This window comes from Anabrus simplex, chromosome 8, assembly GCF_040414725.1.
Source record: "Anabrus simplex isolate iqAnaSimp1 chromosome 8, ASM4041472v1, whole genome shotgun sequence".
NCBI lineage: Eukaryota > Metazoa > Arthropoda > Insecta > Orthoptera > Tettigoniidae > Anabrus > Anabrus simplex.
This window is the reverse complement of record NC_090272.1, coordinates 28,195,076-28,222,849: the sequence shown is the minus strand read 5'-3', so window position 1 is coordinate 28,222,849 and position 27,774 is coordinate 28,195,076. Positions and strand designations below refer to the sequence as shown.

The following is a 27,774-nucleotide window of genomic DNA, read 5'->3' as shown; positions in this document are numbered from 1 at the left end:
AGATTATGAACAGATAAAATCAATACATCACATTCAATTGGCAATTCGGGAGACAAACTGAGCAACAGATTTAGCAAGGAGTGAATTGCAGGTCAGAGTTACAACCCAAATGACTAGGTTAAACCAGGATGCTACAATCCCTATCTGAAGATAAAAGGAGGTGTCTAATATTTCTTTATGGAAGTACTCCAATTTGCCTTGGGTTCCATTCTTAACAATATTCTGCTCCATGTAATCCATGAGGTCAAACACAGCATTACAAGAGAGTCTTTCCCGGACAACAGCTGCAAGGGCAGGTGTTCCACCTGAGAGAGCCTTTACCAGGGCTGACCTGAATTCTTGACATGTTTCGAAGAATCCTTCGGTCAGAATGGCAGCATTAGCAGCCAGCAAAATTGACACCAATCCAGAAAGTAATGCTAGCAGCTTCCAATCTGGGTTACCAATGACAGCAATGTGTTGGTGATGGTGGGAATTAAGGAGCACGACATCTCCTCCATTTCTGAAGAAAAACAAACATAAAGAAAGAAAGTTATTTCCAATTTTACCACCAGTTGTGAAGAAATACATACATACATACATACATACATACATACATACATACATACATACATACATACATTATTATGGACCGTTATGCCTTTCAGCATTCAGTCTGCAAGCCCTTGTGAATTTACTAAACGTCACTACAATCCTCTATTTGCAACTAAGGCTGTGGCCTCACTTAGTTCCATACCTCTTATCTTTAAATCATTAGAAACTGAGTCCAACCATCGTCGCCTTGGTCTCCCTCTACTTCTCTTACCTTTCATAACAGAATTCATTATTCTCCTAGGCAATCCATCCTCCTCCATTTGCCTCACATTACCCCACCACCGAAACCGGTTTATGAGTACAGCTTCATCCATCGAGTTCATTTATAACTTAGCCTTTATCTCCTCATTCTGAGTACCCTCCTGCCATTGTTCCCACCTGTTTGTACCAGCAATCATTCTCGCTACTTTCATGTCTGTTACTTCTAACTTATGAATAAGATATCCTGAGTCCACCCAAGCTTTCGCTTCTGTAAAGCAAAGTTGGTCTGAAAACAGACCGATGTAAAGATAGTTTCGTCCGGGAGCTGACTTCCTTCTTGCAGAATACCGTTGATCGCAACTGCGAGCTCACTGCATTAGCTTTACTACATGTTGATTCAAACTCACTTACTATATTACCATCCTGGGAGAACACACAACCTAAATACTTGAAATTATCTACCTGTTCCAGCTTTGTATCACCACTCTGACATTCAATACTGTTGGATTTCTTACCTACAGACATCACTTTAGTCTCGGAATAATAACAAAAGGAATAATAATAATAATAATAATAATAATCATACATGAGTGAATATATAGTACTGAATTACAAGCTCATTAAATTAGAAATACTGGAAAAAAGAATTATACAGAAATTACTTGGTCCGCTAAGAACTACAGAACACTGGATATCAAGAAGTAATGATGAAATATATCGGAACATATCAAAGATAATAGAAACAGTATGGAAGAAGTGATTGATATTCTTTGGACATTTATACAGAATGGATGACAAGTTAACCAAACAGAACTTCAAATATCTTTGGAACAAGAAGTCAACAACAACCTGGATTCATGAAGTCAAGAAAGATTCAGAAAGAAACAACATAGGAGAAGGAGGTGAAGAAGAAGAAGAAGAAGAGAGATTTTTAGAAAGCACGTGTTATAAATGGAAGGAATCCAAGGTCAGAAAGGAAAGAAAACAAGCTCAAAGTGGTCTGAGGAAAGAAAGAGAAGACATAATGAGAAGATGAAAAAATATTGGAGGAGGAAGAAGGAACAACAAAAGATGAAGCATTGAAATTGGCATGTAGTCCCTAGAAGATCCTAATGGAGGAATAATAACTTATTATGACATTGTACACAAAATGTGATACATTATTTGTCGAGCTAACATTCAAAAGAGACTGTCACTCAAATACAACTTTAAGGAATGATCAAAAATACAGGTCTTTCTCAAATTAACATCTTATTGCTTACTTTATGCATTGAAGTACATACATATAGGTTATACAAATGTAACACGACACCATAATCAAATCAAACTACAGTAGAAATTCAGTATTAACATACAAAATTCTGGATATAGTGGTTTTTAACTGAACTGAGAGGACATAATACTTTCTGTTTGCATGAACACGGGACATAGTCCTCTTTGACTGTACATTAATTTAATAAGTCTAAAACATTTTGAACATTTGTAATAAGCAGAACATTCAACCACAGTGTCATTTACTCATATAATAATCACAGTATCTATTTTTATGAAACTTAAAGACAGAAATATCTATCTTTATATATGGAAGCCCACATCATCTTCCAAACAGTCACATAATACTTCTTCAGGAGGAACACTTGCTGCAGATGTATCCATTAACAATCTCTTGTACCATTCCAAATCTTTTTGCCTATACCAATTTTCACCAAAGAAGGAGAAGTTTCCTCACATCTTGAATTTTCTCAGTTGAGAGTGGGTGAGATGGCTGAACTTCCTGTAAACAGAAACCACTACTTATGTCTGAGCTCCAACCTCTCTTTAATACTGATTGAAGTATATTTAGTTCACTTTCAAATCTACCATGTTCATAGGCCTTTACATGCCAGGCTGAGTGGCTCAGACAGTTGAGGTGCTGGCCTTCTGACCCTTACTTGGCAGGTTCAATCCTGGCTCAGTCCGGTGGTACTTGAAGGTGCTCAAATACCTCAGCCTCGTGTCGGTAGATTTAATTACACGTAAAAGAACTCCTGCGGGACAAAATTCTGGCACCTAGGTGTCTCTGTAAAACCGTAAAAGTAGTTAGTGGGACGTAAAGCAAAAAATAACATTATTAGGCCTTTACATTACCTTCACGTTCTCCACATTGATTTACTGTACTACGAATGTGAATTTGTTTCATTTCACTGACCCTATCTAACTTCTTGAAACACTTTCCAAGCTTCTTAACATCATACAGTTTCCAATCTCTACCTGGTATCCAAACATCACCCACTGTTTTAAACACATCATAGTATTCTTCTTTTGAAATAATTGTAGGCTTCTTTCTCAACTGTTTTTCTATCTGACCAAAAACACAGTCTGCTGGCATATAGTTATGACCTATCACTGGATAAGTAATTACAATATCTTCAATGCCTGTTGTTCTCAACATAAAATGAAAAGAGTACGCAGAATGTGATTGTTTTTGTTCTGAGCTGCACACTCGTCACAAAATAATTATTTTTTTCTTATTCTCCAAATCTAGTGAACTCAAGTGATGTAAAAGAGCACTGGATACCTCTTTAGCACCTCGACCAGCCTGGTTTTCAGTCCATACATAAAATACTGGAGAGTGGTCTTGCTTAGGGTCAACAATGTATAAATTATACAAACTTATTTGTCTCGAATAGTATGCCTCTTGAATTGGTGTCTTGGGAAGAGGTTGTACTTTTTTTTTTTTTTTTTTTGCTAGGGGCTTTACGTCGCACCGACACAGATAGGTCTTATGGCGACGATGAGGTTGTACTTGCTGGAAGTCAAAACATACTGTAATGTGACTATATCTTGCGGTTGATCTTCTTGAAGACTTTCATAAAATGCATTAGCACGTAATCTGTGCGCTGTCTTTTCTATCACATAATTTGATTTTTCTGGATTTTGACTGGTTTTGATTAGGAATGATAATTTGGCACAATAGATACAAATATCTGAAGCTGGTGTTCTGAAACCAAAGTTAAATTCTGACACAAAAATACGGCAAAACCTTGCAAAGCTGACTCTCAGCTCAGTAATCGCATCTTTGTTATAGATTATATAGAGTTTACTTATATTAAGTGAGAAATCTAAGTATATCCTCTTTGACTTCTGCCTAATGTAATGGCTTTCATGACCTTTGAGATTCTTCCTTCTTCTGTATAGATTTGCTAGACCTTCTATCACTACCTCGCTTCTCAATCAAGTGTTCACCACATTTAACCTTATGTGCTATATTTCTTAGCTTTGTTTGTTTTACCAAAAGCACAGATATAAAAAATTTCTTACAGACATTCACTGGCTTCCCTAGTTTTGTTGGTAAAAGAAATTTCAGACTGTATGCATGTGGTTGTTTATTTACTGTCTGTTGTGGTCGTCTTCTGTTAACCGATTTAACGGTAAGTTTTGTTGCAATAAAATTACATTGAGAAATTTTATCAGGGATTGATGCTAACTTATACCTTACAAAAGAACAATCTGAAGGTCTGAACATTTTACACTGATAGCATTTGTTTACACGTTTACATGGAACAAATAGGTTTTGTCCAACACCTTTCCAATACCTCTTTATTTTTTTCTGCTCCTCTTGCTGTTAAACCTGAGCATCCCTTTTGTGTCCCTTTGTTGCATTCTCTAACTAAAACTGTTTCACAAGAATCCATAATGTATGAATAGTGAATAACAAATATGACAAAGGAAAATTTAATCAAAAATTGGATTGAAGACCAAAAGCAATAATCATGATAAACATTGCTGTTCACGCAATGCATGATGGGAATCAATGTGTATGATGCTAGTGTTCTGATTGGCTGAAGATGACTAAGTCTTGCTTCAATGAATACAGCAGTGGACAAAGTGGTTTTTTGAATGAATAGTCTACTTTCAGAGACCAACAGAGCTAAGACAAAGTCACTTTTGAATGTTAGCTTCACATTTACATGCATATAAATACAAGAATTGGAGCAAACTATTGAAACAATAAAATTAGCCTTATGGATTTCACAGGCGTATTTCCAGTTTGTTCATCCAACACGTAACCTTTCTAGTTGTTCTCACTAAGTCCTCCACTGATCCAGAGTATGCTCTCCTTGATTATTCAACAACGATGTAGTGAATAATTTGATTCACTGGACCAGTCACAACTGGAGGAAGTTGAAATACCCCACTTACAAAGCAACGAACCACATTGTCCATCGTTGGTTAAGATTCTGATCAGGGCAAACAAAATTCTTTGCGGGAGACCAAGACCAGCACTGTTCCATTCAGATTGACATTCTGCTGGTCCATTATAAGTTCTGCTGGTGAGCATCTCTACAATCTGAACTGGTGGCAATCTGAATCATCTGAAAAGGTGGACCCTTTAAGTTTTCCTATCTTCCATACAGCAATGTAGCGTAGCGGACGTGCGTTCGCCTAACAATCAATGGAATGTGCCACCGGTGGTTCAAGTCCTGCATCGTTCAAATATTTTTTTCATCGGTATGATGTTTGAATACGTAAACACAGACCCACGTTTGCCACATTCAAATAGTAGAATGACACTGTTATTCATCTTGTGCCCTGTGCATACTTCTATAAGCAGTAAGCCTACATGGTGGCGACAGGTGCCCCTAAAACCTGTGCAGTGTGACTCATTGTGGTCATTCTTCTGTCAACAGTTGCCATACTCTGCTAATCTGTAGGCCTTCTTCTTTCTTGTAGAAAGAGTTGTCATGTTTCATTACCTCCACAGAGAGATGAGCCAGACAGGTTGTAGCCAGAATTATGGTTTCCTCAAATTTTATTTCATGACCAAGGAAAAACAGACATTGTAATGTAATAGAACAGAATTGGCAAGGTTTTAAAGCATCACACCATCACGACCAACTTTACAAAAACAAAGAAAACATCCCAGCAGTTACACTCAGCTAAGAACCATTGGGATCCTCTTTCCATCCCAGGAATGTACCATCTTCCTGTTTGTACAGGAAGGCTTATATCGCGACCATCGAAGGCAGCATAACACCAGGCTGAATGAACAGAAATATCACTCTTGTCTAATCCAACCACAGAAATCTGCGGTGGTGAAGGATACTCCTACCACTGTGCACTGTTGCATTATTAACAAGTAAAAGCAGTTTCAAATGTTTCATTCATTTTTACTCCAACTTTGTATGTACTGTACGAAACTGAATTTGTATAATATTCATTTTCTATTATTATTAACTTTATTGGCCACATTGGACCACTTGAGTCTTCCATGTACACTTTTTCTTTGAAGATTGTACTGTTTGATTCTTTTTATCTGCCCAGTACGTCTTCTTTCGTTCTGACCGCAGTGTTCTTAATTCATCTGAAATATCAACAGGCCTTCTGTGCATCATTTCAGTTGAAAATTTGTGTTTCTTAACCCTGACAGTAACACGTCTATAAATATTGCTTTAGTTACACCACACGTCTTGAAGACGTGCCACTCAAAGCCTATTATTTAAAGTTACGTTAAAGTTACCAGACAGAATGAACAAAGAATAGAGGTGGTGGAGGGAATAACTCTTCTCCCCCTTATGAGTACTAGATGGCATTCATTCGCACGACACGTCAGAAAATCGTATGGTGCAATTGTCAGGGTTAAGACGGGTGGTAATTTTATTCTTGTTCTCTGCACCTGTAATTTCGAATCCAACTGTTTTGAGAGCCTCTTGAATTTCTTTGATCCAATGCCCTCCTGTCTTCTTTCCCATATTTCTCATCACTAGTTGTCGTAAAATCCTGTTTTCTGGTAATCGTAAGATGTGAAAGAAATAAGAGATTCTTTTCTTCATCATCTTGCTGGTCACTGGGTCAATATCTTGATAGACAGTTTCATTGGGGAGGATTCTCAAGACTCCTTCAACCTGGCACCTTTTATTTATGCAAGTTCTAATAATCTTCTTTCTGTTTTGAGGAGCTGATCAGTTCTTCTTTCATTTTTAATTTGGAACAAGGTTTCATAAGCACAAGCAGCTCTGGGCAAAGTTACAGTTTTGTGTTGGATTTTAGTGTCTATTGACAAGCATTTTTTGTTATAAGTTGACCAAGTTAGAAATTGTGCTTTTTTCATTTTGTTGGTTCTATTTATCCATGTTGTTTTCTTGCTTAAGTACTGCATAATGATTTCTCCAAGGTATATTAATTGTAGGACTAAGTTAATTTTTTGATCATTTGTGATGACTTCGTTTATGTCAAGGGGTTTCATTGGCATGATCTCAGTATTCTCAAAGGATATTTGTAACCCTATTTTTAATGCAATTTTCTGGAGACTGATTATTTGAGCACAGACTTCTTCCATGTCAAGGGCTAAAAGAGCTAAATCATCTGCAAACCCGAGGCAGTTTGTCCTTGGTGAGGGTTTTGCTCCAATTTTGTTTTTATGTGGGTTTTCTTTTTGCCAAATGTTCATGATGTAATCTAGAGCCACACTGAAGAGCAGTGGGGATAATCCATTACCTTGTCTGAGGCCTGTATTTACTGTAAAAGCATTTGACATTTCTCCCCTCAACTTTACCTTTGAAATTGTGTTGGTGAAAGTTAGTTCAATAATTTTTGTTAATTTAGGATATAGGCCATATGATCTGAGGATTTTCAAAAGAGTGAGCCTGTGTATCATAAGCCTTTTTGACATCTATGAATGAAATAAACAGTTGTGTATTTCTGTATTCGTAATATTCCATTAATAGTTTCAGGCTGAGAATTTGGTCTGGGCGAAATCCTCCTTGGTATTCTCCAAGTTGTGGTTCCAGAATGTTTTTTATCCTATTGGGAATTATCCTGTGCTAACCTTTTCATTTCTATGTAACTATTGCATCCTACATCTACTCTAATCTGCTTGTCATATTCATACCTTGGTCTACCTCTACCGTTCTTACCACCTACTCTTCCTTCAAAAACCAACTGAACAAGTCCTGGGTGCCTTAAGATGTGTCCTATCAATCTCCTCTCACCAATTCGATTCAGTATCTCCTCATTCGTGATTCGATCTATCCATCTCACCTTCAACATTCTTCTGTAACACCACTAAAATAAATGTGAACTAAGCTTTCCGACATCTTGTATTTTTAATAATGCACACATTTTATACAGCTGCCAACCTACAAGACAAAGACTATTATAGGGAATAAATTTACCTAACATACCGCCCCACCAAAAGGTATTGGCCTTTTGCAGAAAAATAATAAAATGGAACATATGCACACACAAATGCACTAGTCAAAAATAGGGCAAATGCAATTTTTATAACAATACGTTGATAATGTTCAAGCAAAATGTAGTTTGATGATCATTCCCAGTTCGTTTCTGGCAATACACACAACTTGTTGATAGGACGCATCATGGCACCAGAAGTGGTGTTGACAGTAGTTACTCTGGCAAGACCGTCATCTCCGAGATGGACCTTTTCCACCAATCCTCTTCCCCATTGAAGAGGAGGCAGGTTGTCATTCTTGATTCTTTGTATATGTCTCCATTTAGAGAGACTATTGATGGGACAAGGTTTGAGATCGCGGTCGGGAAGTGCCGTGAGTTGCTCACCGATAAGGAAGTGCGATGGAGTGAGATAGGATGAATCTGTCGGATCATCGCTAAATCTGGATAGAGGGCGACTGTTCAGGCAAGCTTCGATCTGTGAAGATAGGGTAGTTAATTCTTCAAAGGTGAGTATTGTTGTTCCCATCGTTCTTCGAAGATGAAATTTAGATGCTTTTACGATGGATTCCCACGCACCTCCAAAATGAGGTGCAGATGGAGGGATGAAGTGCCAGGTAATGCCTATTCCTTCTGCGATCTTCACAATTTCTTTCCCTTGCTTCGGATCTTGTAAGAACTTCTGAAGTTCCTTTAATTCCCTCGATGCACCAATCAAATTGGTGCCATTGTCGCTGTAGATATTGGCAGGACAACCTCGACGTGAGGTGAAACGACGTAGTGCTGCCATGAATGCACTTGTTGTAAGATCAGAGATGATTTCGATGTGCACAGCTCTGATCGAAAGACATGTGAATATTCCAGCGTGAGCCTTTCCTGTTGTCTTACTTCGTCATGTGCCTATCCGTATTAGGAATGGGCCAGTGTAGTCTACTCCAACGTTCATAAAGGCTCTAGTAGGAGTAACCCTAAATCTTGGGAGGTTTGCCATTTTCTGTTGAGCTGCTGATTTTCTCAGTCTGAAGCATGTGTAGCACGAATGAATGCATTTTTTAATGATTCGGCAAATCCTCGGTATCCAATATCTCTGTTGCAGCGATGAAATGAGTAATTGAGGTCCTGCATGTAGTAATCTTACATGTTCACTCAGGCAGACAAGTTTGGTGAGGTGATGTTCAGGAGGAAATATAAGTTGATGCTTGGCTTCGTTTTGTAGTCTTCCTCCGACTCGAAGAAAACCATTTTGGTCCAGAATTGGGCTCAGACTCTTCAGCGTGCTATTTGCATCAACAGCTTTACCTTGTTTGAGGCAGAGTATTTATCTTTGATAAGAGACCGATTGTACGATTTTGATACAGACCCTGAAGGCACTATTTACCTCTTGTGGTATCAGTGGTGATGTATTGCGCTCACTGCGAGTTTTCTTTCAATTGGAAGAGAATCTGAGACACTGACCAACTGTTCTGAGTAATCTGTTTAAGGATGAGAATTTATTCAGGAATGTATCATCATGTTTTATAACAATAAGTGATGTTATAATTCTTTGGTCAGGGATCTTTGAGGTGTCACATCCTGATTGTGCTGGCCATGATGCAGGGTCTAGATGCAGCCAGCTGGGGCCTTCCCAACATAGTGCACTGTCTTGAAGAAGCTGTGGCTGTACTCCTCGTGATGCAAGATCTGCAGGATTGTCCAGTGATCCAACATGACGCCAATGGGAGGCTGGTACAGTGTCTTGAATTTCTGCCACCCTGTTTGCCACGAATGTTTTCCATTTTGTAGGACATGCGCGTAACCAAGCTAATGATGTAGATGTTGATTCCCATAGGGAACCTAAAATATTTTTCCGAATGAGTAAATTTATAATACAAATATAATGGTCCGTTATTGGACATTATAAATTTTCCAGCTAACTCATTCTTGGTTGCCTGCGTTTCGCCCTCGTGTGCTAAGTTAGGCTCGTCAGTTAGGACTTAGCACACCACCCAAGACGCAAGGCTAGTGCATACCGTGGAGGCCACTGCATAGGCTATTTGAAGCCACCAGCAGTGCCAATGCACTATGAGAGCTATGTCTCATTTCCAAAAATAGATGCCTGCCTGGCCATCAAATGATGTAGATGTTGATTCCCATAGGGAACCTAAAATATTTTTCCGAATGAGTAAATTTATAATACCAATATAATGGTCCGTTATTGGACATTATAAATTTTCCAGCTAACTCATTCTTGGTTGCCTGCGTTTTGCCCTCGTGTGCTAAGTTAGGCTCGTCAGTTGGGACTTAGCACATCACCCAAGACGCAAGGCTAGTGCGTACCGTGGAGGCCACTGCATAGGCTATTTGAAGCCACCAGCAGTGCCAATGCACTATGAGAGCTATGTCTCATTTCCAAAAATAGATGCCTGCCTGGCCATCAAATGATGTAGATGTTGATTCCCATAGGGAACCTAAAATATTTTTCCGAATGAGTAAATTTATAATACCAATATAATGGTCCGTTATTGGACATTATAAATTTTCCAGCTAACTCATTCTTGGTTGCCTGCGTTTCGCCCTCGTGTGCTAAGTTAGGCTCGTCAGTTGGGACTTAGCACACCACCCAAGACGCAAGGCTAGTGCATACCGTGGAGGCCCCTGCATAGGCTATTTGAAGCCACCAGCAGTGCCAATGCACTATGAGAGCTATGTCTCATTTCCAAAAATAGATGCCTGCCTGGCCATCAAATGATGTAGATGTTGATTCCCATAGGGAACCTAAAATATTTTTCCGAATGAGTAAATTTATAATACCAATATAATGGTCCGTTATTGGACATTATAAATTTTCCAGCTAACTCATTCTTGGTTGCCTGCGTTTCGCCCTCATGTGCTAAGTTAGGCTCGTCAGTTGGGACTTAGCACACCACCCAAGACGCAAGGCTAGTGCATACCGTGGAGGCCACTGCAGAGACATAGCTCTCATAGTGCATTGGCACTGCTGGTGGCTTCAAATAGCTCTCATAGTGCATTGGCACTGCTGGTGGCTTCAAATAGCCTATGCAGTGGCCTCCACGGTATGCACTAGCCTTGCGTCTTGGGTGGTGTGCTAAGTCCCAACTGACGAGCCTAACTTAGCACACGAGGGCGAAACGCAGGCAACCAAGAATGAGTTAGCTGGAAAATTTATAATGTCCAATAATGGACCATTATATTGGTATTATAAATTTATTCATTCGAAAAATATTTTAGGTTCCCTATGGGAATCAACATCTACATCATTTGATGGCCAGGCAGGCATCTATTTTTGGAAATGAGACATAGCTCTCATAGTGCATTGGCACTGCTGGTGGCTTCAAATAGCCTATGCAGTGGCCTCCACGGTATGCACTAGCCTTGCGTCTTGGGTGGTGTGCTAAGTCCCAACTGACGAGCCTAACTTAGCACACGAGGGCGAAATGCAGGCAACCAAGAATGAGTTAGCTGGAAAATTTATAATGTCCAATAACGGACCATTATATTGGTATTAACCAAGCTAATACGATTGCTGAATCAGTCCAAAGCAGTACACCATCGGGGGCAGTGCGTAGAGTTTCAAGCGTTTCCTTGATAAGGCGAGCCAAAATTAAGGCACCACATAATTCGAGATGAGGAATTGAAATCTGTTTTAGAGGTGCAACCCTTGATTTTGCACAAAGAAGTCTCGTGAGAACCTCGGCTTTTTGGTTAACAGATCATATGTACACGGCAGCCCCGTAAGCAGTCTGTGAAGCACCGCAGAAGCCATGTATCTCGATATTCTTTACTATCCCTTCACTGAGGACCAGTCTTGGAATTTTGAAATTATTAAGTAGTGGTATTTGTTGATATAGGTCAATCCAGGTATCGAGCAAATTCCCGAGTAGTTGATCATCCCATCCTGAACCTTTTTGCCACAGGCGTTGCATGAAGACTTTGAAGAGAACAACTATGGGAGTTATCAGCCCTTAGTGGGTCGAAAATTGATGATATTATGGACAGCACCATACGTTTTGAGCACTTGGATTCCCTTGAGATCGACTGATGTGGCTTCAGGCTACAGTTGATTTGAAATTGATCCGTTGAAAGGTGCCAAGTTAAACCCAACATTTTTACTATGCTGTTCTCACTGTCAGTCAATGAATGTTTATATTCTCGTAAGTTCTCTGGGATTGATTCAAGGAGTTCTGGGCTATTTGTGAACCACTTTCTCAAAGGAAATCCTCCAAGCTGAAGAAGGTCTTGAAGTTCGATTCGCAGCCTTAGAGCTTCATCCAAAGTCTCTGTTCCTGAGATGCAATCATCCACATAAAAATCATGGCGAAGGGCTGAAGCCGCTCGAGGGAATCTGGTTGGTTTATCCGTACCCAGCTGTACCAGGCATCTTATAGCTAAGTAAGCTGCCGATGATGTGCCATACATGGCGGTAGTGGGGGCGTAGGATTTTAGTTCATCCTGAGGACTTTCTCGCCATAATATGCATTGCAGGGGTTGATGTTTTGGGTGCACTCTTACTTGTCGGTACATTTTCTCTATGTCAGCTGTAAAGGCTATTCTATGCATACGAAACCTCATGACCAATAAGCATAAGTCGTCTTGTACTGTTGGTCCTACCCTTAAAATGTCATTTAGTGCCACGCCATTGTCACTTCTTGTAGAGACATCAAAAACCACCCTTGTCTTGGTAGTACTGCTTGAATGCTTGTGAACCGCGTGATGAGGAAGGTAATATTCTGTTTGTCTTAGCGTGGAATTTGGTTGAAGTTCGACCATGTGTCCAAGTGCTTCATATTCCCTCATAAACTCGACATAATCTTGACAAAGGTTGTTCTTCAATTGCAATTTTCTCTCCAGGAAATGAAAACGTTGTCTTGCAGTCTCCTTTGAGCTATTTCCTTTTTCAGGGGTAATTCTACCACATATCTCATCCCTTAAGTGGGTGTCGATGAAATTTTTCTCACATTCTGCATGTTCTGGTGAACAAATTTCATGACTTATTTCCTCTATGGACCAGAATCGTTGTATTTGATTCTCAAGATTGAGGTCAGACCTAATAAAGAATGAATTAGATCTTTGCCCATTGTCTTCTCCTTCATTCATTTGCTGTGGATACTCCCCGCTTAGAATCCATTCTAACTGAGTGTTCTGCAGTGTGGGATATCCTGCGCGAAATTTCCTCCCCTCCTTCATGAGATGCAAAAAGAACTGAGCTCCGGTTAGTAAGTGAGTACTCTGAGGAAGGTGGAAATCTGGATCAGCGAGGATGACATCCTTTGGGATATTCCATTCCTTGAGGTCGATGTTCGATGCAGGGATATTGCCAGTTATCCTAGATAGTACTATACATTCCATATTGAAATGAAAGTCACTGACTGTCGAGTGCACTTCTACGTTTACCGATGAATCAGCTTCGGATGTCAGTTCACCGAATGCTTTCAGGGATATAACGGTCGTTCTTTTCTTCTTAAGTTGTTGTACCGCCTGCTCGGATGTGAAGTTGCTTTGGGAACCGCTATCTAATACGCCTCGCATGCAATGATATCTTCTGTCTGAATCCTAGATTTTAACCGTGATTGTGCTTAGAAGAACCTGAGTGTTTGGAGTACTTCTGAGAGAGTGATACGACGATTGGAGTGTGTCGTCACCCTGTGGGTTTTGTACCATAGTGTTGTTTATGTTAGTTTTTTCCTCATTCTGATCGTTCTGGTGTAGCAATGTGTGGTGGTATTTCTTGCATACCTTACATGTAGTACTGGATCTATATGCCTTCCAAGTGTGTGATGGACTAAGGCAGTTACTGCAGTGCTTGTTATCTTTGATCAATTTGAACCTTTCACCAGAACTCAAATTGAGGAAATCAGGACATTTATACAGCCTGTGCTCTTCTGAGCAGATGTAACATCTCTCTGCTGTCGAAATGTAGGACTGTTGTTGTGTTATAATACCAATATAATGGTCCGTTATTGGACATTATAAATTTTCCAGCTAACTCATTCTTGGTTGCCTGCGTTTCGCCCTCGTGTGCTAAGTTAGGCTCGTCAGTTGGGACTTAGCACACCACCCAAGACGCAAGGCTAGTGCATACCGTGGAGGCCACTGCATAGGCTATTTGAAGCCACCAGCAGTGCCAATGCACTATGAGAGCTATGTCTCATTTCCAAAAATAGATGCCTGCCTGGCCATCAAATGATGTAGATGTTGATTCCCATAGGGAACCTGAAATATTTGTCCTGAATGAGTAAATTTATAATACCAATATAATGGTCCGTTATTGGACATTATAAATTTTCCAGCTAACTCAGCCTCCACGGTATGCACTAGCCTTGCGTCTTGGGTGGTGTGCTAAGTCCCAACTGACGAGCCTAACTTAGCACACGAGGGCGAAACGCAGGCAACCAAGAATGAGTTAGCTGGAAAATTTATAATGTCCAATAACGGACCATTATATTGGTATTATAAATTTACTCATTCAGGACAAATATTTCAGGTTCCCTATGGGAATCAACATCTACATCATGTTGTTGTGTTATCAAGCATGGCGCTGATTTGGGGTAATTGTTAAGACTGACTGCAGGTGGTTGAGTAGAAGAGCAGAGTTGTAGTATCTGACAGCGTCTCTCCAAGAAACTAATGAGCTCCTCGAATTCTGCATCAGAATGAGAATGCTCCTTTTCAAATTCTAACCTTAGTTTTTTGTCTAGTCGAGAGAGTAGGAGTTCATTAAGAAGTAAATCTAGGACACTTGGTTGGGCGATTAGGGCATTAAGAGCATCTATACTGCCCTTGAATATATTGATCAGTTTGTGTATTTCACTCTCCGTTGAACCTATTTTATGTGAAGTTTCCGTAATTTGCCTGATGTGTTCAGCTGCAATTAATTTGGGTGAATGATAACGAATGACCAGAATGTTGTAGGCTACTTGAAAGTTGGAGTCAGAAATGCTGATATTTCTTATGCTGTCCTTGGCTTCACCTTTCAGAGAGGAGAGCAAGTAGTGGAATTTCTCTATGTTTAAGAGGTTATTATTGTTGACCACCAGACCTTCAAACGTGTCTTTGAAGTGCAGCCAGGTAATTAGAGTCCCACTAAAGGTAGGGAGATTTATTTTCGGTAATTTGATATTTCTAGGCATGTCATGTGATGACTGAGTGAGCACTTCAACATTACCTGACATGTTTTGTGGATTGGTGGCCTTCCTTAATTTAGCCTCCAGCAAGTCGATTGTGTCTTCGAATTCTTCTCGGTAGATCGTGTTAGATTCCTCATTTTCTTCACCATACGACTCTAGTTGGCTTTGAATTTGCTTGAATTCTTCGTTGGTGGAGAGCAATCTGTTTAATTTAACCTGAATGAGGTTGATATCGGCAGAATTTATTTCTGACTCAAACGAAGTGTTGAATGCGAGTTACACAAGCCTTCAAGGTTGCTCTCCTTTCGGTTAATGTTCGTTTGTTGGAGTCTTCCATATTTATAGAATATCGTGGTGCTATAAAATGAGTTAGATTTCGATAAGTTATCACAGTGTAGTGGATAATAATTCCGAGGTAACACGTAACTTTTTGGATGAACGGAAGAGTAAGTAGGAACTAATTACAAGATTTTATAAAGGTTCGTGAATTTGTTAATAGATGGTACTAGCCAGGGTAGTTGTAGCAGTGGACGGTTGTGGACCTTGTAAGAAGTTGTGACTTTGGGTGAAAGGTAGCGCTAGTTGTACCATAACCTAGCTGCAAATTCCTTGATAAATTGTAACTTTGGGTGAAGTTTGTGCTAGGTTAACTTGGTCAAGCATCTAATATTCGTTTGAATTCGATCAGAATCCTGAAATTTTATACTTAAGTGACTGTAATCCAATGGTTGCATTAATTACCTTACATAGGACGGTGGATTGTAGGAGTTTGAGGCAAGTTCATCTGGGCTGCGAGGACCATAAAATAAATGTGAACTAAGATTTCCGACATCTTGTATTTTCAATAATGCACACATTTTATACAGCTGCCAACCTACAAGACAAAGACTATTATAGGGAATAAATTTACCTAACAACCACATTTCAAAAGCTTCTATTTTCTTTCTTTCTGAGCTAGTTATCGTCCATGTTTCACTTCCATACAATGCCACGCTCCACATGAAAGTCTTCAAAAACATCTGTCTAATTCCTATATCAATGTTTGAAGTGAACAAATTTCTTTTCTTAAGAAAGATCTTCCTGGCTTGTGCTAGTCTGCATTTTATGTCCTCCTTACTTCTGCCATCATTAGTTATTTTACTACCCAAGTAACAATATTCATCTACTTCCTTTAAGACTTCATTTCCTAATCTAATATTTCCTGCATCACCTGCCTTCGTTCGACTGCACTCCGTTACTTCTGTTTGGACTTATTTTCATCTTTTACTCCTTACCCAAGACTTCATCCATACCATTCAGCAGCTTCTCGAGATCTTCTTCAATCTCAGATAAAATAACGATATCATTGGCAAATCTCAAGGTTTTGATTTCCTCTCCTTGGATTGTGATTCCCTTTCCAAATTCCTCTTTGATTTCCTTTACTGCCTGTTCTATGTAAACACTGAAAAGGAGAGGGGGACAAACTGCAGCCTTGCCTCACTCCATCCTGAATTGCTGCTTCTTTATCAAAGCTCTTGATTCTTATCACTGCAGACCGATTTCTGTAATCTTGGTTCAATACAGACAAACAATGAAATTTATTAATTTGACCGATTTTTATACAGATTGCAGATAATTCTTCGTTCTCGTATCTGATCCCAGTCACCTTCAGAATCTTAAAGAGCTTGGTCCAATCAACATTATCGAATGCCTTTTCTATATCTACAAATGCCATGTACGTGGGCTTGTCCTTCTTGATTCGATCCAAGATCAGACGTTAAGTCAGGATTGCTTCACGTGTTCCTACATTTCTTCTGAAGCCAAATTGATCTTCTCCCAACTCAGCTTTAACTTGTTTTTCCATTCTTCTGTAAATAATACGCGTTAAAATTTTGCAGGCATGAGATACTAAACTAATGGTGCAGTAGTTTTCACACCTGTCAGCACCGGCTTTATTGGTAATAGGTATAACAACATTCTGCTGAGAACTATGTAGAATATTCTTTACATTATATCTAGGCATTAGGCACTCTAGAAATTATTAGAAGATATGTTATGACATATCCTTCTAGAAGCCTGGCCAAGGAACCTATATAAAGAGACTGTCTCGATGGTGGAGAGGAGTTATTGTTTAACAGGAGTTGTGTTGTGTTGTGTTTAGGCCGACATGCTAATGTAGCAGTCAGCAGTCAACTATTTCAAGGTTGCAGTCTCCATGTGCTTAGTGATAGACAGTTGTTAAAAATGGTGGTATGTTGCTGTTTCCATAGTAGTGTTTTGTTTGTGACGGCAGTTGAGTAGGTTACGTGCGTGTTCATTGTGTAATGTGTAAATAATTTGTTCTAAGTAAATAAGTGTACCATATGACAGAATTTTGTGTGCGTCTTTTCAGCTACATCTCGTTATCTGAAGCAGTTCCTCGCTGGTCAGCGGTTTCAGACCAACAAAGAAGTCAAAAGGGCAGTTGAAGATTAGCTTCAGTCACAGGCAGCTGAGTTCTACAATGAGGGGATACAAAAATTGGGGGGAACACTATGATAAATGTTTAAACAAACACGGTAACTATGTAGAAAAATAGCTTAATCTATAAAGACGACATAATATAAAGGTTTTAGCAATATCATTATCACTTTTGTTTCTATTGACACATGGACCTTACTTAAAAAATAGCCTATGTTCACTGACCAGGATGAAATGTCTTCTTTCTTAAATACTAGCCATGTCATTTCCAAAAATTTATAGCAATAATAACTAAGCATGAACAAGAACAAGTTGAATGTCGTGAAAAATATGGAAGAATTTTTGAAGAATGTCTGATTATCAGCCTATATATGCTGAATAAAGCGAGTCATAAAAGATTTGACTTTATTAGGGGCAGTAGGTGGTGGGTAACAGAGAGAGAGAGAGAGAGAGAAAGAGACAAGTGGTGGTGGTGATTACTGTTTTAAGAGGAGGTACAACTGGCAACCATCCTCTATTAACACTAATCAAAAAAAAAAAGAAATGGAAGGAGTCCAACACTTCATAAAATGAAGGTGTTGGCTGAAGAAAAGCAGGGGCCACAAAGGGTGTGAAAAGGAAAAGCTCCCTAGGCCTTGAAAGTTCTAATACTGTCAAGGTCGGAAAAGAACAAGACTTGACCAAGGGAGTTGGATAGGATAGATGAAAGTGAGTAGCCTGGCACAAGTAAGTGGAAGCAATGCCAGGACTCAGATAAGGACCACGTATTTACCAACCCACACTCCCAAATTAAGAGACCCTGGGACCAAGAGAAAGAAATTTGAAATTTGTTGCAGAAGTAAGAGAGAGAGAGAGACATATGTGAAATTCACCGTTAGTCAAGATGGGTTAATGGCAGTGGCATCTACTGTCCAATACTCTTACCCATGAGCAAATAACAACAAAATAAAATGTACATTTTACCTTGATTGATACCTGTACATAGACTCAAGAGTTGTAATCTTTGCCTTGATGGTGCATGCTCTGAAAATATGGTAACCAGCCAGCAACAGGCCCAGAATAACAACAGGAACTGATGAAAAAGAAGCGAAGTGACACAGGTAGTTGTCTCCTCCAACTGCCAAATGAGCACTCCTGGTAGCATAAAGAATGCAGCCACAACGAATATCAATGCACGTATCTAGAACAGGACTCCAGTGGGTCCATACTCGAGAAACAGATATCACGGTAACACCCGAGAAAGCTGCCGCCATCAGATACAGCATGGCCAGGATGTATTCCTTTGTAAATGGACCCATCACCTGTAAAAGAGAACACAGTTTATTATTCCTCCCCCATATTTTCCGGCTCCTTGGCATACTGGCCTTCAATTCAGAAAGCTCTAGGTTTGTTTCTTATCCCAGCCTGTTTGGCCATCAGATGATACAGATGTTGAATCCCATAGGGAATCTAAAATATTTGTTCTGAATGACTAAATTTATAATACCAATCAATTTTTGGTAATTGAGACAAAGTCTCTCATAGAGCATTGGCACTGCCGGTGGCTACAATTAGCCTACGCAGTGGCCTCCACGGTATGCACTGGCCATGAGTCTTGGTAGGTGTGCTAGGTACTAACTGATGAGCCCAGCCTAGCACACGGGAGCAAAACGCTGGCAACCAGGAATGAGTTAGCTGAAAAATTTATAATGTCCAATAACGGACCATTTATATTGGTATTATAAATTTATTCATTCGGAACAAATATTTCAGATTCCCTATGGGAATCAACATCTGTATCATAACATTTAATCATTGCATACTAGTCAAGAACGACAATTTTTTTATCTAATGAAAATATGTGTTACTCCAGGTCTAACCCAAGACTCTCAAAGTTTTAACTTGAACGAAAAAGCATAACATCACCTTTTAAAGTGTTCGGAGTGTTGCTTGAATAGTGACTATCAGGATTTTAACTCGTGATTACAAGAAGTTTTATGTTTCATTTCAGCTGTAACTTGTATTATTTTAACTATGTCTTCAAGTGTAATGTTATAATGAGTTGTGTATTTTTATATGGATATATATTTGTATAATTGCCTTTTCCCAAGATTGGCTGAAGATGATGCATATCACCATTGAAACTAGCACCAAGTGAAATGTTGTAATCAGCATAACATATTTTGTATTGAAAAGGTGGACCTTTTAACTTTACTTCTCGGTTATTCTCAGTTCAATACGGACACAATATGAAATTCTTAAATTTTATAAAAATAAAAATATCTAACTGCATTATGCATTTTATGCATTATCTGAAACTTTCATCACTATGATTATTATGGCTATTTCTTCATTTTTATAGTATTAAATCCACTATGTTTTTGTGACCTTTTTTTACAATTTATATGGACTATTTGCTACATTGTGCAACTCATGCTTTTGGCTGATGATGACCCTGATAATGGGTTGAAACTACTACCTAATAAATGTTTCTTCTGTAAAGTAACCTGCTTTACTTGAATTTGTATTGAAAAGGTAGAACTACTGTACTTTTAATTTTAATTGTACTTTTTTTTTTTTTTGCTAGTGGCTTTACTTTTTCAATTAATACTGATCTGCATTTAGGGCAGTCGCTCAGGTGGCAGATTCCCTGTCTGTCGTTTTCCTAGCCTTTTCTTAAATGATTTCAAAGAAACTGGAAATTTATTGAACATCTCCTTTGGTAAGTTCTTCCAATCCCTAACTCCCCTTCCTATAAATGAATATTTGCCCCAATTTGTCCTCTTGAATTCCAACTTCATCTTCTGTTATTAGTTTCACATCCTAATAACCACTATTACAGTTTTGGAGAAACTGAGGTGACAGAATTTTGCTCCACAGAAGTTATTTTACGTTCTGGTAAATCTACCAACACAAGGCTGGAGTAGCAGCTTCAAATACCACTGCACAGCACCAGGATCTACTGTGTGAGCTAGTTAGCCTGGCTACCAGTGGTTGAACACATTAACTCAAATAGGCTTTCAGTGACAATGTAATAGGAAAAGACATTAATTAAGGTTTAGGTCCAGCATTTTTCTGTTGTGTAAATGGGAATCCATGAAAGTAATGTTGAGAATAGCATTAAGAAGAAAAGACTGCTACTCTACGGACACATTTTCAGGATGCCAGATAAACAACTAACAAAAAGAATATGTAATTTCATCAAACCAAAGTCAACAAGGCTGAGGTGGTGAAAAGGACGTAAGACAGATCAGTATCCCACAACGTAAACTTAATGACAGGATCACAAAGGGAGGAACTCTACTTGAAGAGCAAAAGAACACTCTGGCTGATGGGGTCAAGAAATAATGGGAGAATGTCAAAGCCAGGAGAAACGTAAGATCTAGACACTGAAATGAAATGTCCGGCTCCATGGCTAACAGGTTAGCATGCTGGCCTTTGGTCACATGGGTCCCGGGTTTGATTCCCGGCAGGGTCGGGAATTTTAACCATAATTGGTTAATTTCGCTGGCACGGGGGCTGGGTGTATGTGTCGTCTTCATCATCATTTCACCCTCATAACGAGGCGCAGGTCACCTAGGAGCATTAATTCAAAAGACCTGCATCTGGCGAGTCAAACAAGCGGCCGCTGCTCAGCCTTAAAGCCTGCAGATTACAAAATGCCACGTGGTCAGCACGACGAATCCTCTCGGCCATAATTCTTGGCTTTCTAGACCGGGGCCGCTATCTCACCATCAGATAGCTCCTCAATTCTAATCACAAAGGCTGAGTGGACCTCGAACCAGCCCTCAGGTCCAGGTAAAAATACCTGACCTGGCCGGGAATCGAAAGCGGGGCCTCCGGGTAAGAGGCATGCACGCAACCCCTACACCACGGGGCCGGCATATAAAAGAAAATGTTATGTATTTAAGCACTCTGAATAACTTCCACTCATTTTAAAACATACCAAAAACAACAATTTTATGACTCACTAGTACATAAGCCTGTCCTCAACAGTCAATATTACTATCTACAAATTACTGTGATTGTAAATTCTAAATGGATTATTAATATATCTTATGAAAAAAAGTTACACTTTCCAGGTTTCAGATGGCGTTCCAATGGAACCAAAACAGGTATTATAGTATTTCCTTACAAACCATATAGAGTGCAGCTGTAGCTTGGAGTTGTACTTTGACGTCTGTTGATCTACATACTCTTGAGAAAGCTACATACAACTGTCCAAAACGAATCATCAACCCTCACTACATATGAGCACTGTGGAGAGGTTTGGAATTTCATCCAGACTTTTGGCACGCATTCTAGTGATTAGAAATTGTATAACAACACCCCCTCTACCCTGGTGGCCAACATTCTGATGGTCAAATTATTTTCAACAAAAGGGACTCGAACCGGCTAACCATGTTGTCAGACCATATAGAAATGACGCGTTACTATGGCCACCAGATAGGCTGCTCTTCTGGTACTTATTGACGGAGACAAGCCCCAGAATGGAAAAAATGATTCATTAATTTTATTCAAAGATAGTATATTTCACTGATGCATTGTTCTTGTAACCCATAACCAGTACCAGTTTAAGTCTCTCAAATGTTCCACTTTTCTCTATATGTCTGCGGCAGGTAACAAAAGTCAGGATGTACGTAGTTTGAACTCGTAGATATAGCTGTGGACCTACATCATGTGACAATAACTTTGCCGATAGAAGCGTATTTTTCTTTTAAAAAAGTACTAAAATCGTGATAATGAGAGGTTCATTGTATTTTTCTTGTGCAGAAGACACAAGAAACTATAACTGGTACCCATTTCAGCTGTTGAAACATTCTCGTTTTCTCAATAATACTGTGAATGACAGACAAAAGGGATTTTATATATACTGTATATATATATATATATATATACTAGCCAATTATGCCCACCGTTGACAGATTAGCTTTCATAATTGGAACAGTAATACCATCAAGCGGAATGAGGGGCAACGGAAGAGACAGAACATATTTTGATTAACAGTAGTCAATGTAATGTTAATCACTTTTATGAGCTTTGGACAATGTAGACTATCACATTTAGTTTAATGGTTTCATTCTTCCAGTGATATTTCTTCATGTTTTTCTCCTCATTTTGATAGTCATCTTCATTATCTTCATGATGAATAGGAGCTAACCACCCTGCAGTTTTGCAGCTTATAAACCTGTTTAATTTTTTACTTCAATATATGAGTTACAAGTTCAAAACTGAAATTGTGTCATAAAAATAAAAATGATGAAAATGATACTGAAAATTTTATTTTGGGGTATTTACTCATGTCAGAAGACTACTTAACATATACATACATACATACATTATCATTATGGACTGTTATGTCTTTCAGCATTCAGTCTGCAAGCCTCTGTGAATTTACTAAATGTCGCCACAATCAACTAGTGGTTTTTTTTTTTTTTTTTTTTTTTTTTTTTTTTTTTTTGCTAGTTGCTTTACATCGCACCAACACAAATAGGTCTTATGGCGATGATGGGATAGGAAAGGGCTAGGAGTTGGAAGGAACTGGTCTTGGCCTTAATTAAGGTACAGCTCCAGCATTTTCCTAGTGTGAAAATGGGAAACCATGGATAACCATCTTCAGGGCTGCCGACAGTAGGAATCGAACCCATTATCTCCCGGATGCAAGCTCACAGCTGCGCGCTCCTAACCACACGGCCAACTCACCAGGTTTTAATTGTACTATCTAGAAGGCTTTAGAAGGCTTTATTTAAATTTAAGAATTTCATCTTATATCCGTATTGAACTGAGAACGTAAGAGAGGTAACTTTAAGGGTCCATCTTTTCAATACAAATATTAAAATACAAATATTGAAAAGGTGAACCCTATAAGTTACCTCTCTTATGTAGAAGACTTTACACGTGGAAGTCGCCTGCAAACTCTGATAATAAACTAATCAGAAAGCAGATCAATAACATATGATCAACAAAAGGTTCAGAAACATCGAAACCTTGGTCAAAACTTACCCAAGTGCAGATGTAGCATTTGATCACAACCCTGTGGTTGACCTAATACACATGACGCTGAGAAGCTTATTAAAAGGTTATAACCTTTACGGCATCTAGGGCAAAACTGGATTTCCTTCTTCTATTAATAATCTTTTCATTTGGCCAACCACAGGGTTCCATACACTAGGTAAGAGCATCACGCATGCAGCACCTATCACCTTAAAGTCAGCAGAACTCAATGCCATGAACGCCGCCACCTACAGCGCAATATTGTTTTAAATACTAGGAAATGGCAGGGGCGGTGCATCATTAAGGGCTAAAGGGGTTTAGCCCCACCACATTTTAGGGCATAAGAGTTTTAAAATGTCATATTATTTATATTTTAGATAATTAATTTAATGAGACCAAATTTATATCTAAGTACCTGAAGTAATTAATGATATGAGAAAATGAAAGTATGATTGTAGTACATGTATCCTGACACAGGGGCTAATTCGCTCTCAGTCCTCACAGTGACTATTGGTAATTGTTCTGAAGGTCAGTGAACCTTTGAGGGAGTGAAAGTTTCAATGCATTTTAAAATGTCAAGCTAGGAGCTAGCTTTGACTTGCCCGCAATAAAAAAGAACAATACAGACGAAGCTGTAGAAGCAGGTGTTATGGCTATGTTACTGCAAACTCACTTATATTCTTCTAACCTCATGTAACACGTTCTGGTGTCCATTCTCTGAGTGAAGCTTTCTACACACTTCAAATTTTGGTTTACAGTTCACTTTTAGCAGTTGCGGAGTGGGCAGAATAAGTTCTGAATAGTTTTTGTTTAACAATAATTAGCATGTGGCCTTTAAAATAGTGAATAGCATAGTGATATTAATTAATAACTTGTCTTTTATTATGAACAGGGTAGATACTCTTGTGAAATCGCCATTCTCATCATTAAATTTAGAGAAAAATTAGAAGTAAAAGACTTGGCGTGCACAAACTTAGAGATTTTAACCTTCAACAGAGTGGTCAGTGTGATTAGCTGCCATCTCTGGAGGCTAGGTTCAATTCTCGGCTCTGCCACGAAATTTGAAAAGTGGAACGAGGACTGGATCAGGGTCCACTGAGCCTCGGGAGGTCAACTGAGTAGCCATCCTCGAAATGGTTTTCCATGATTTCCCACTTCTCCTCCGTCTGGCTCCATGGCATGGTTAGCGTGCTGGTCTTTGGTTGCGGGGTCCCGGGTTCGATTCCCGACAGGGTTGCAAATTTTAACCATCATTGGTTAATTTATCTGGCACGGGGCCTGGGTGTATGTGTTGTCTTCATCATCATTTCATCCTCATCATGATATGCATATCGCCTATGGGCGTCAAATCGAAAGACCTGCACCTGGCAAGCCGAACACCTAAAAGCCATACGCCATTTCATTCCATTTCATTTCATTTACTTCCCCTCCAGGCAAATGCCGGAATGATACCTAACTTAAGGCCACGGCTGCTTCCTTCCCTCTTCCTTGTTTATACCTTCCGATTTTCCCATCCCCTCACAAGGCCCCCATTCAGCATAGCAGGTGAGGCTGCCTGGGCAAGGTAATAGTCCTCCTCCACAACCCAAAGTCCCACGCTCAAAGACACTGCCCTGGAGGCGGTAAAGGTGGAATCCCTCGCTGAGTCCGGGGGAAAAACCAACCCTGGAGGGTAAACAGATTAAGAAAGAAAGAAGAATAAATTACATCAGAAGGAACTTACTTGAGCTGGGAAAAAATTTGGAATGCCCAACTAAACGTGCACAGAAATAACTGAACATATTTGCCGATGCTAGAGAAGCGTGTGACATAATTGTGAATTTTCATGAAACACTGTTTCAAAGAACCACAGCACACACAACGCTTTTCCATAATTGATCCATGACCGGGCAAGTTGGACGTGCAGCTGTTAGCTGACATCCGGGAGATAGTGGGTTCGAACCCCACTGCCGCTTCCTTCCTGTTCCCAGGCCTTTCCCATCCCATCGTCGCCATTAAGACCTATCTGTGTTGTTGCAACATAAAGCAAATTGTAAACAAAACCAAAGTTAATTGATCCATAATATTTCGTAGAACACAAAATTGCTTTCCTATGGAACTAGAAATCTTGTAACCAGTCCAGTGAAATATTATCCCATGCTTATGATGGATAAGTTAGAAAGTGAAAACTAACTGTGCTTTATAGGAATGACAAGACATTTGTGAGTGTAACGAGTGTCTTTGGATCCTAATGAAGGAAAACAATCTGGAAACAGCTTTATCAGAAGTACGAAAACTGGCAGAAATAGTACGTACAACCCACCGCAAAATCATAACGTATTTTCAGGGGTATCATTAATTTCCTAATGGCTCCAAGGGTAACATTCTAAGACAGGGGGCAGGGCCATGTAAAATACAGGGTCTTTTTTTCAGCTGGCTCCGCAGCACCACTCAGAGCAATATATATCTCTCGGCAAATGAATCACCTGGCTATCGCCTTCCGTGCGTGTTCCCCTGACACACGGAGCAAGCCATAAAAAAGTCTCTGTATTAGGGCCTACTTGGTGAAATGAGATATATACTTTTTGTTTCACGTCACACCGACACAGATATGTCTTATGGTGACGATGGGACAGGAAAGGCTTTGAAATGGGAAGGAAGAGGCCGCGGCCTTAATTAAGGTACAGCCCCAGCATTTGCCTGGTGTGAAAATGGGAAACCACAGAAAACCATTTTCAGGGCTGCCGATAATGGGGTTTAAACCCACTATCTCCCGGATGCGAGCTCACAGCTTCGCGCTCTTAACCGCATGGCCAACTCACCCGGTGTGAGATATATGAATGTTATCTGAAAATGCTTGTAAAGGAGAAGTATGTTCATCACACTTAATCTGCTTGGTATTAGCCTATATCCTCCCTGACTTGCAAATGGAAATTTAAGCCAGAGACCTTTATGGTCAGACATTAGAGGCTCTATGACCACATGTGTTAATTATTTTTATGTACATTTGTGATTATGTTGTCTAGACAAATTGATAATTTATGAGGTATGAGTCTCAGAAAAAAATGTATCTTTTGATTCCTGTAGAATGTTTATTTTAATATCCCGTATAAGTTACAGATAATGTTAAGATTATCGTATTTTTATAAGAGTTTTTTAAATATCCCACCTTTGTGTGAAAGTATTAACATCTGAATGAGGGCGGTATAAGAAAATGATTTCAATCTTATGTTGCTTTTCACAGCACAGGAATGGGCATACCACGAATTTCATTACTCAGTACCATTCATACTTTCACCTTCTATACTACTGTAATACCTCACTAGCCATAAACAGTGGCGAGACATCAGTGGAAGTTATGGTCTAGCCTATGGCCTTTTAAAATTAAATAATAGGAAAAAACAGAAGAAGAAACTTCCACGTCAATCAAGAGATGGCAATACACAGCACATTATTATTATTATTATTATTATTATTATTATTATTATTATTATTATTAAGAACATAAACAGTGATAATCACATGAAAGCCGGCGTTAAATCCCATGTGACGTCTAGTTCAGGTGTTAGCAAACATCATAGGTATGCAAAATTTTGAAATGAAGAGGACTTTTTTAAAAATAAAACAAGGCAGTTCTCAAATCAATGAACTTAACATCGCGAGATGAGTGTCAGTCGACTGAGTATCAACAATGTTATCAACATTTAGGCCCATGTTCCGGAACCATTTCTTTTGCCGCTGTCATTCATGAAAGCATTGTGAATCAACAAGATCAATACGACCGGTTATGACGCAATGATGTTCAAAATAATGCGCCAATAAAAAATACATACTCACAAAAGCTTTGCTGGGAACGTAGAACAACCCTTTTCTGCACTACTAGTGCAATAAATCTAAATGAGATTTTCAGCTCCTCCACCATCTTATTTCCATGACATTTAGTTCATTTCATTAATGCTGACTGCTCGTTGTTTATTTTGTACTTACACGTGCTGTGTAGGAGAATGATCGGTGTTAATGAATGAGACCCTTGGATCTGCCGTGGAATGGGACTACGACAAGGTGTCTCTTGCGGTAACTGAAGCTTATGGAATGAAAACCTCTTTCCAAATATTGTTTTCACGTAGAAGGCAATCGACAATACATTTCCTATTCCCGGTATTCGGCCGGGATATTTCCTTGAAATGGGCGGAGCTACATTTCCTAGAAATGTCGCGCTGGTCGTTCAGACATTTCAACACAATTCTTGATCATTTTCATAGATTCCCAGTGTTACCTAGTTACATGAATGATT

General features: G+C 39.3%; 1 protein-coding gene across 1 annotated transcript; it reads right to left on the bottom strand.

The window, feature by feature from the left end:
* LOC137501846 (uncharacterized) lies at positions 1–27,774 on the bottom strand. The gene is made up of 3 exons (XM_068228949.1): positions 27,468–27,774; positions 18,492–18,829; positions 1–502 (listed from the first exon to the last, which is right to left on the bottom strand). The coding sequence occupies exons 2-3, from the start codon at positions 18,824–18,826 to the stop codon at positions 34–36; spliced, it is 804 nt and encodes a 267-aa protein (XP_068085050.1). The 5' UTR covers positions 18,827–18,829; positions 27,468–27,774; the 3' UTR covers positions 1–33.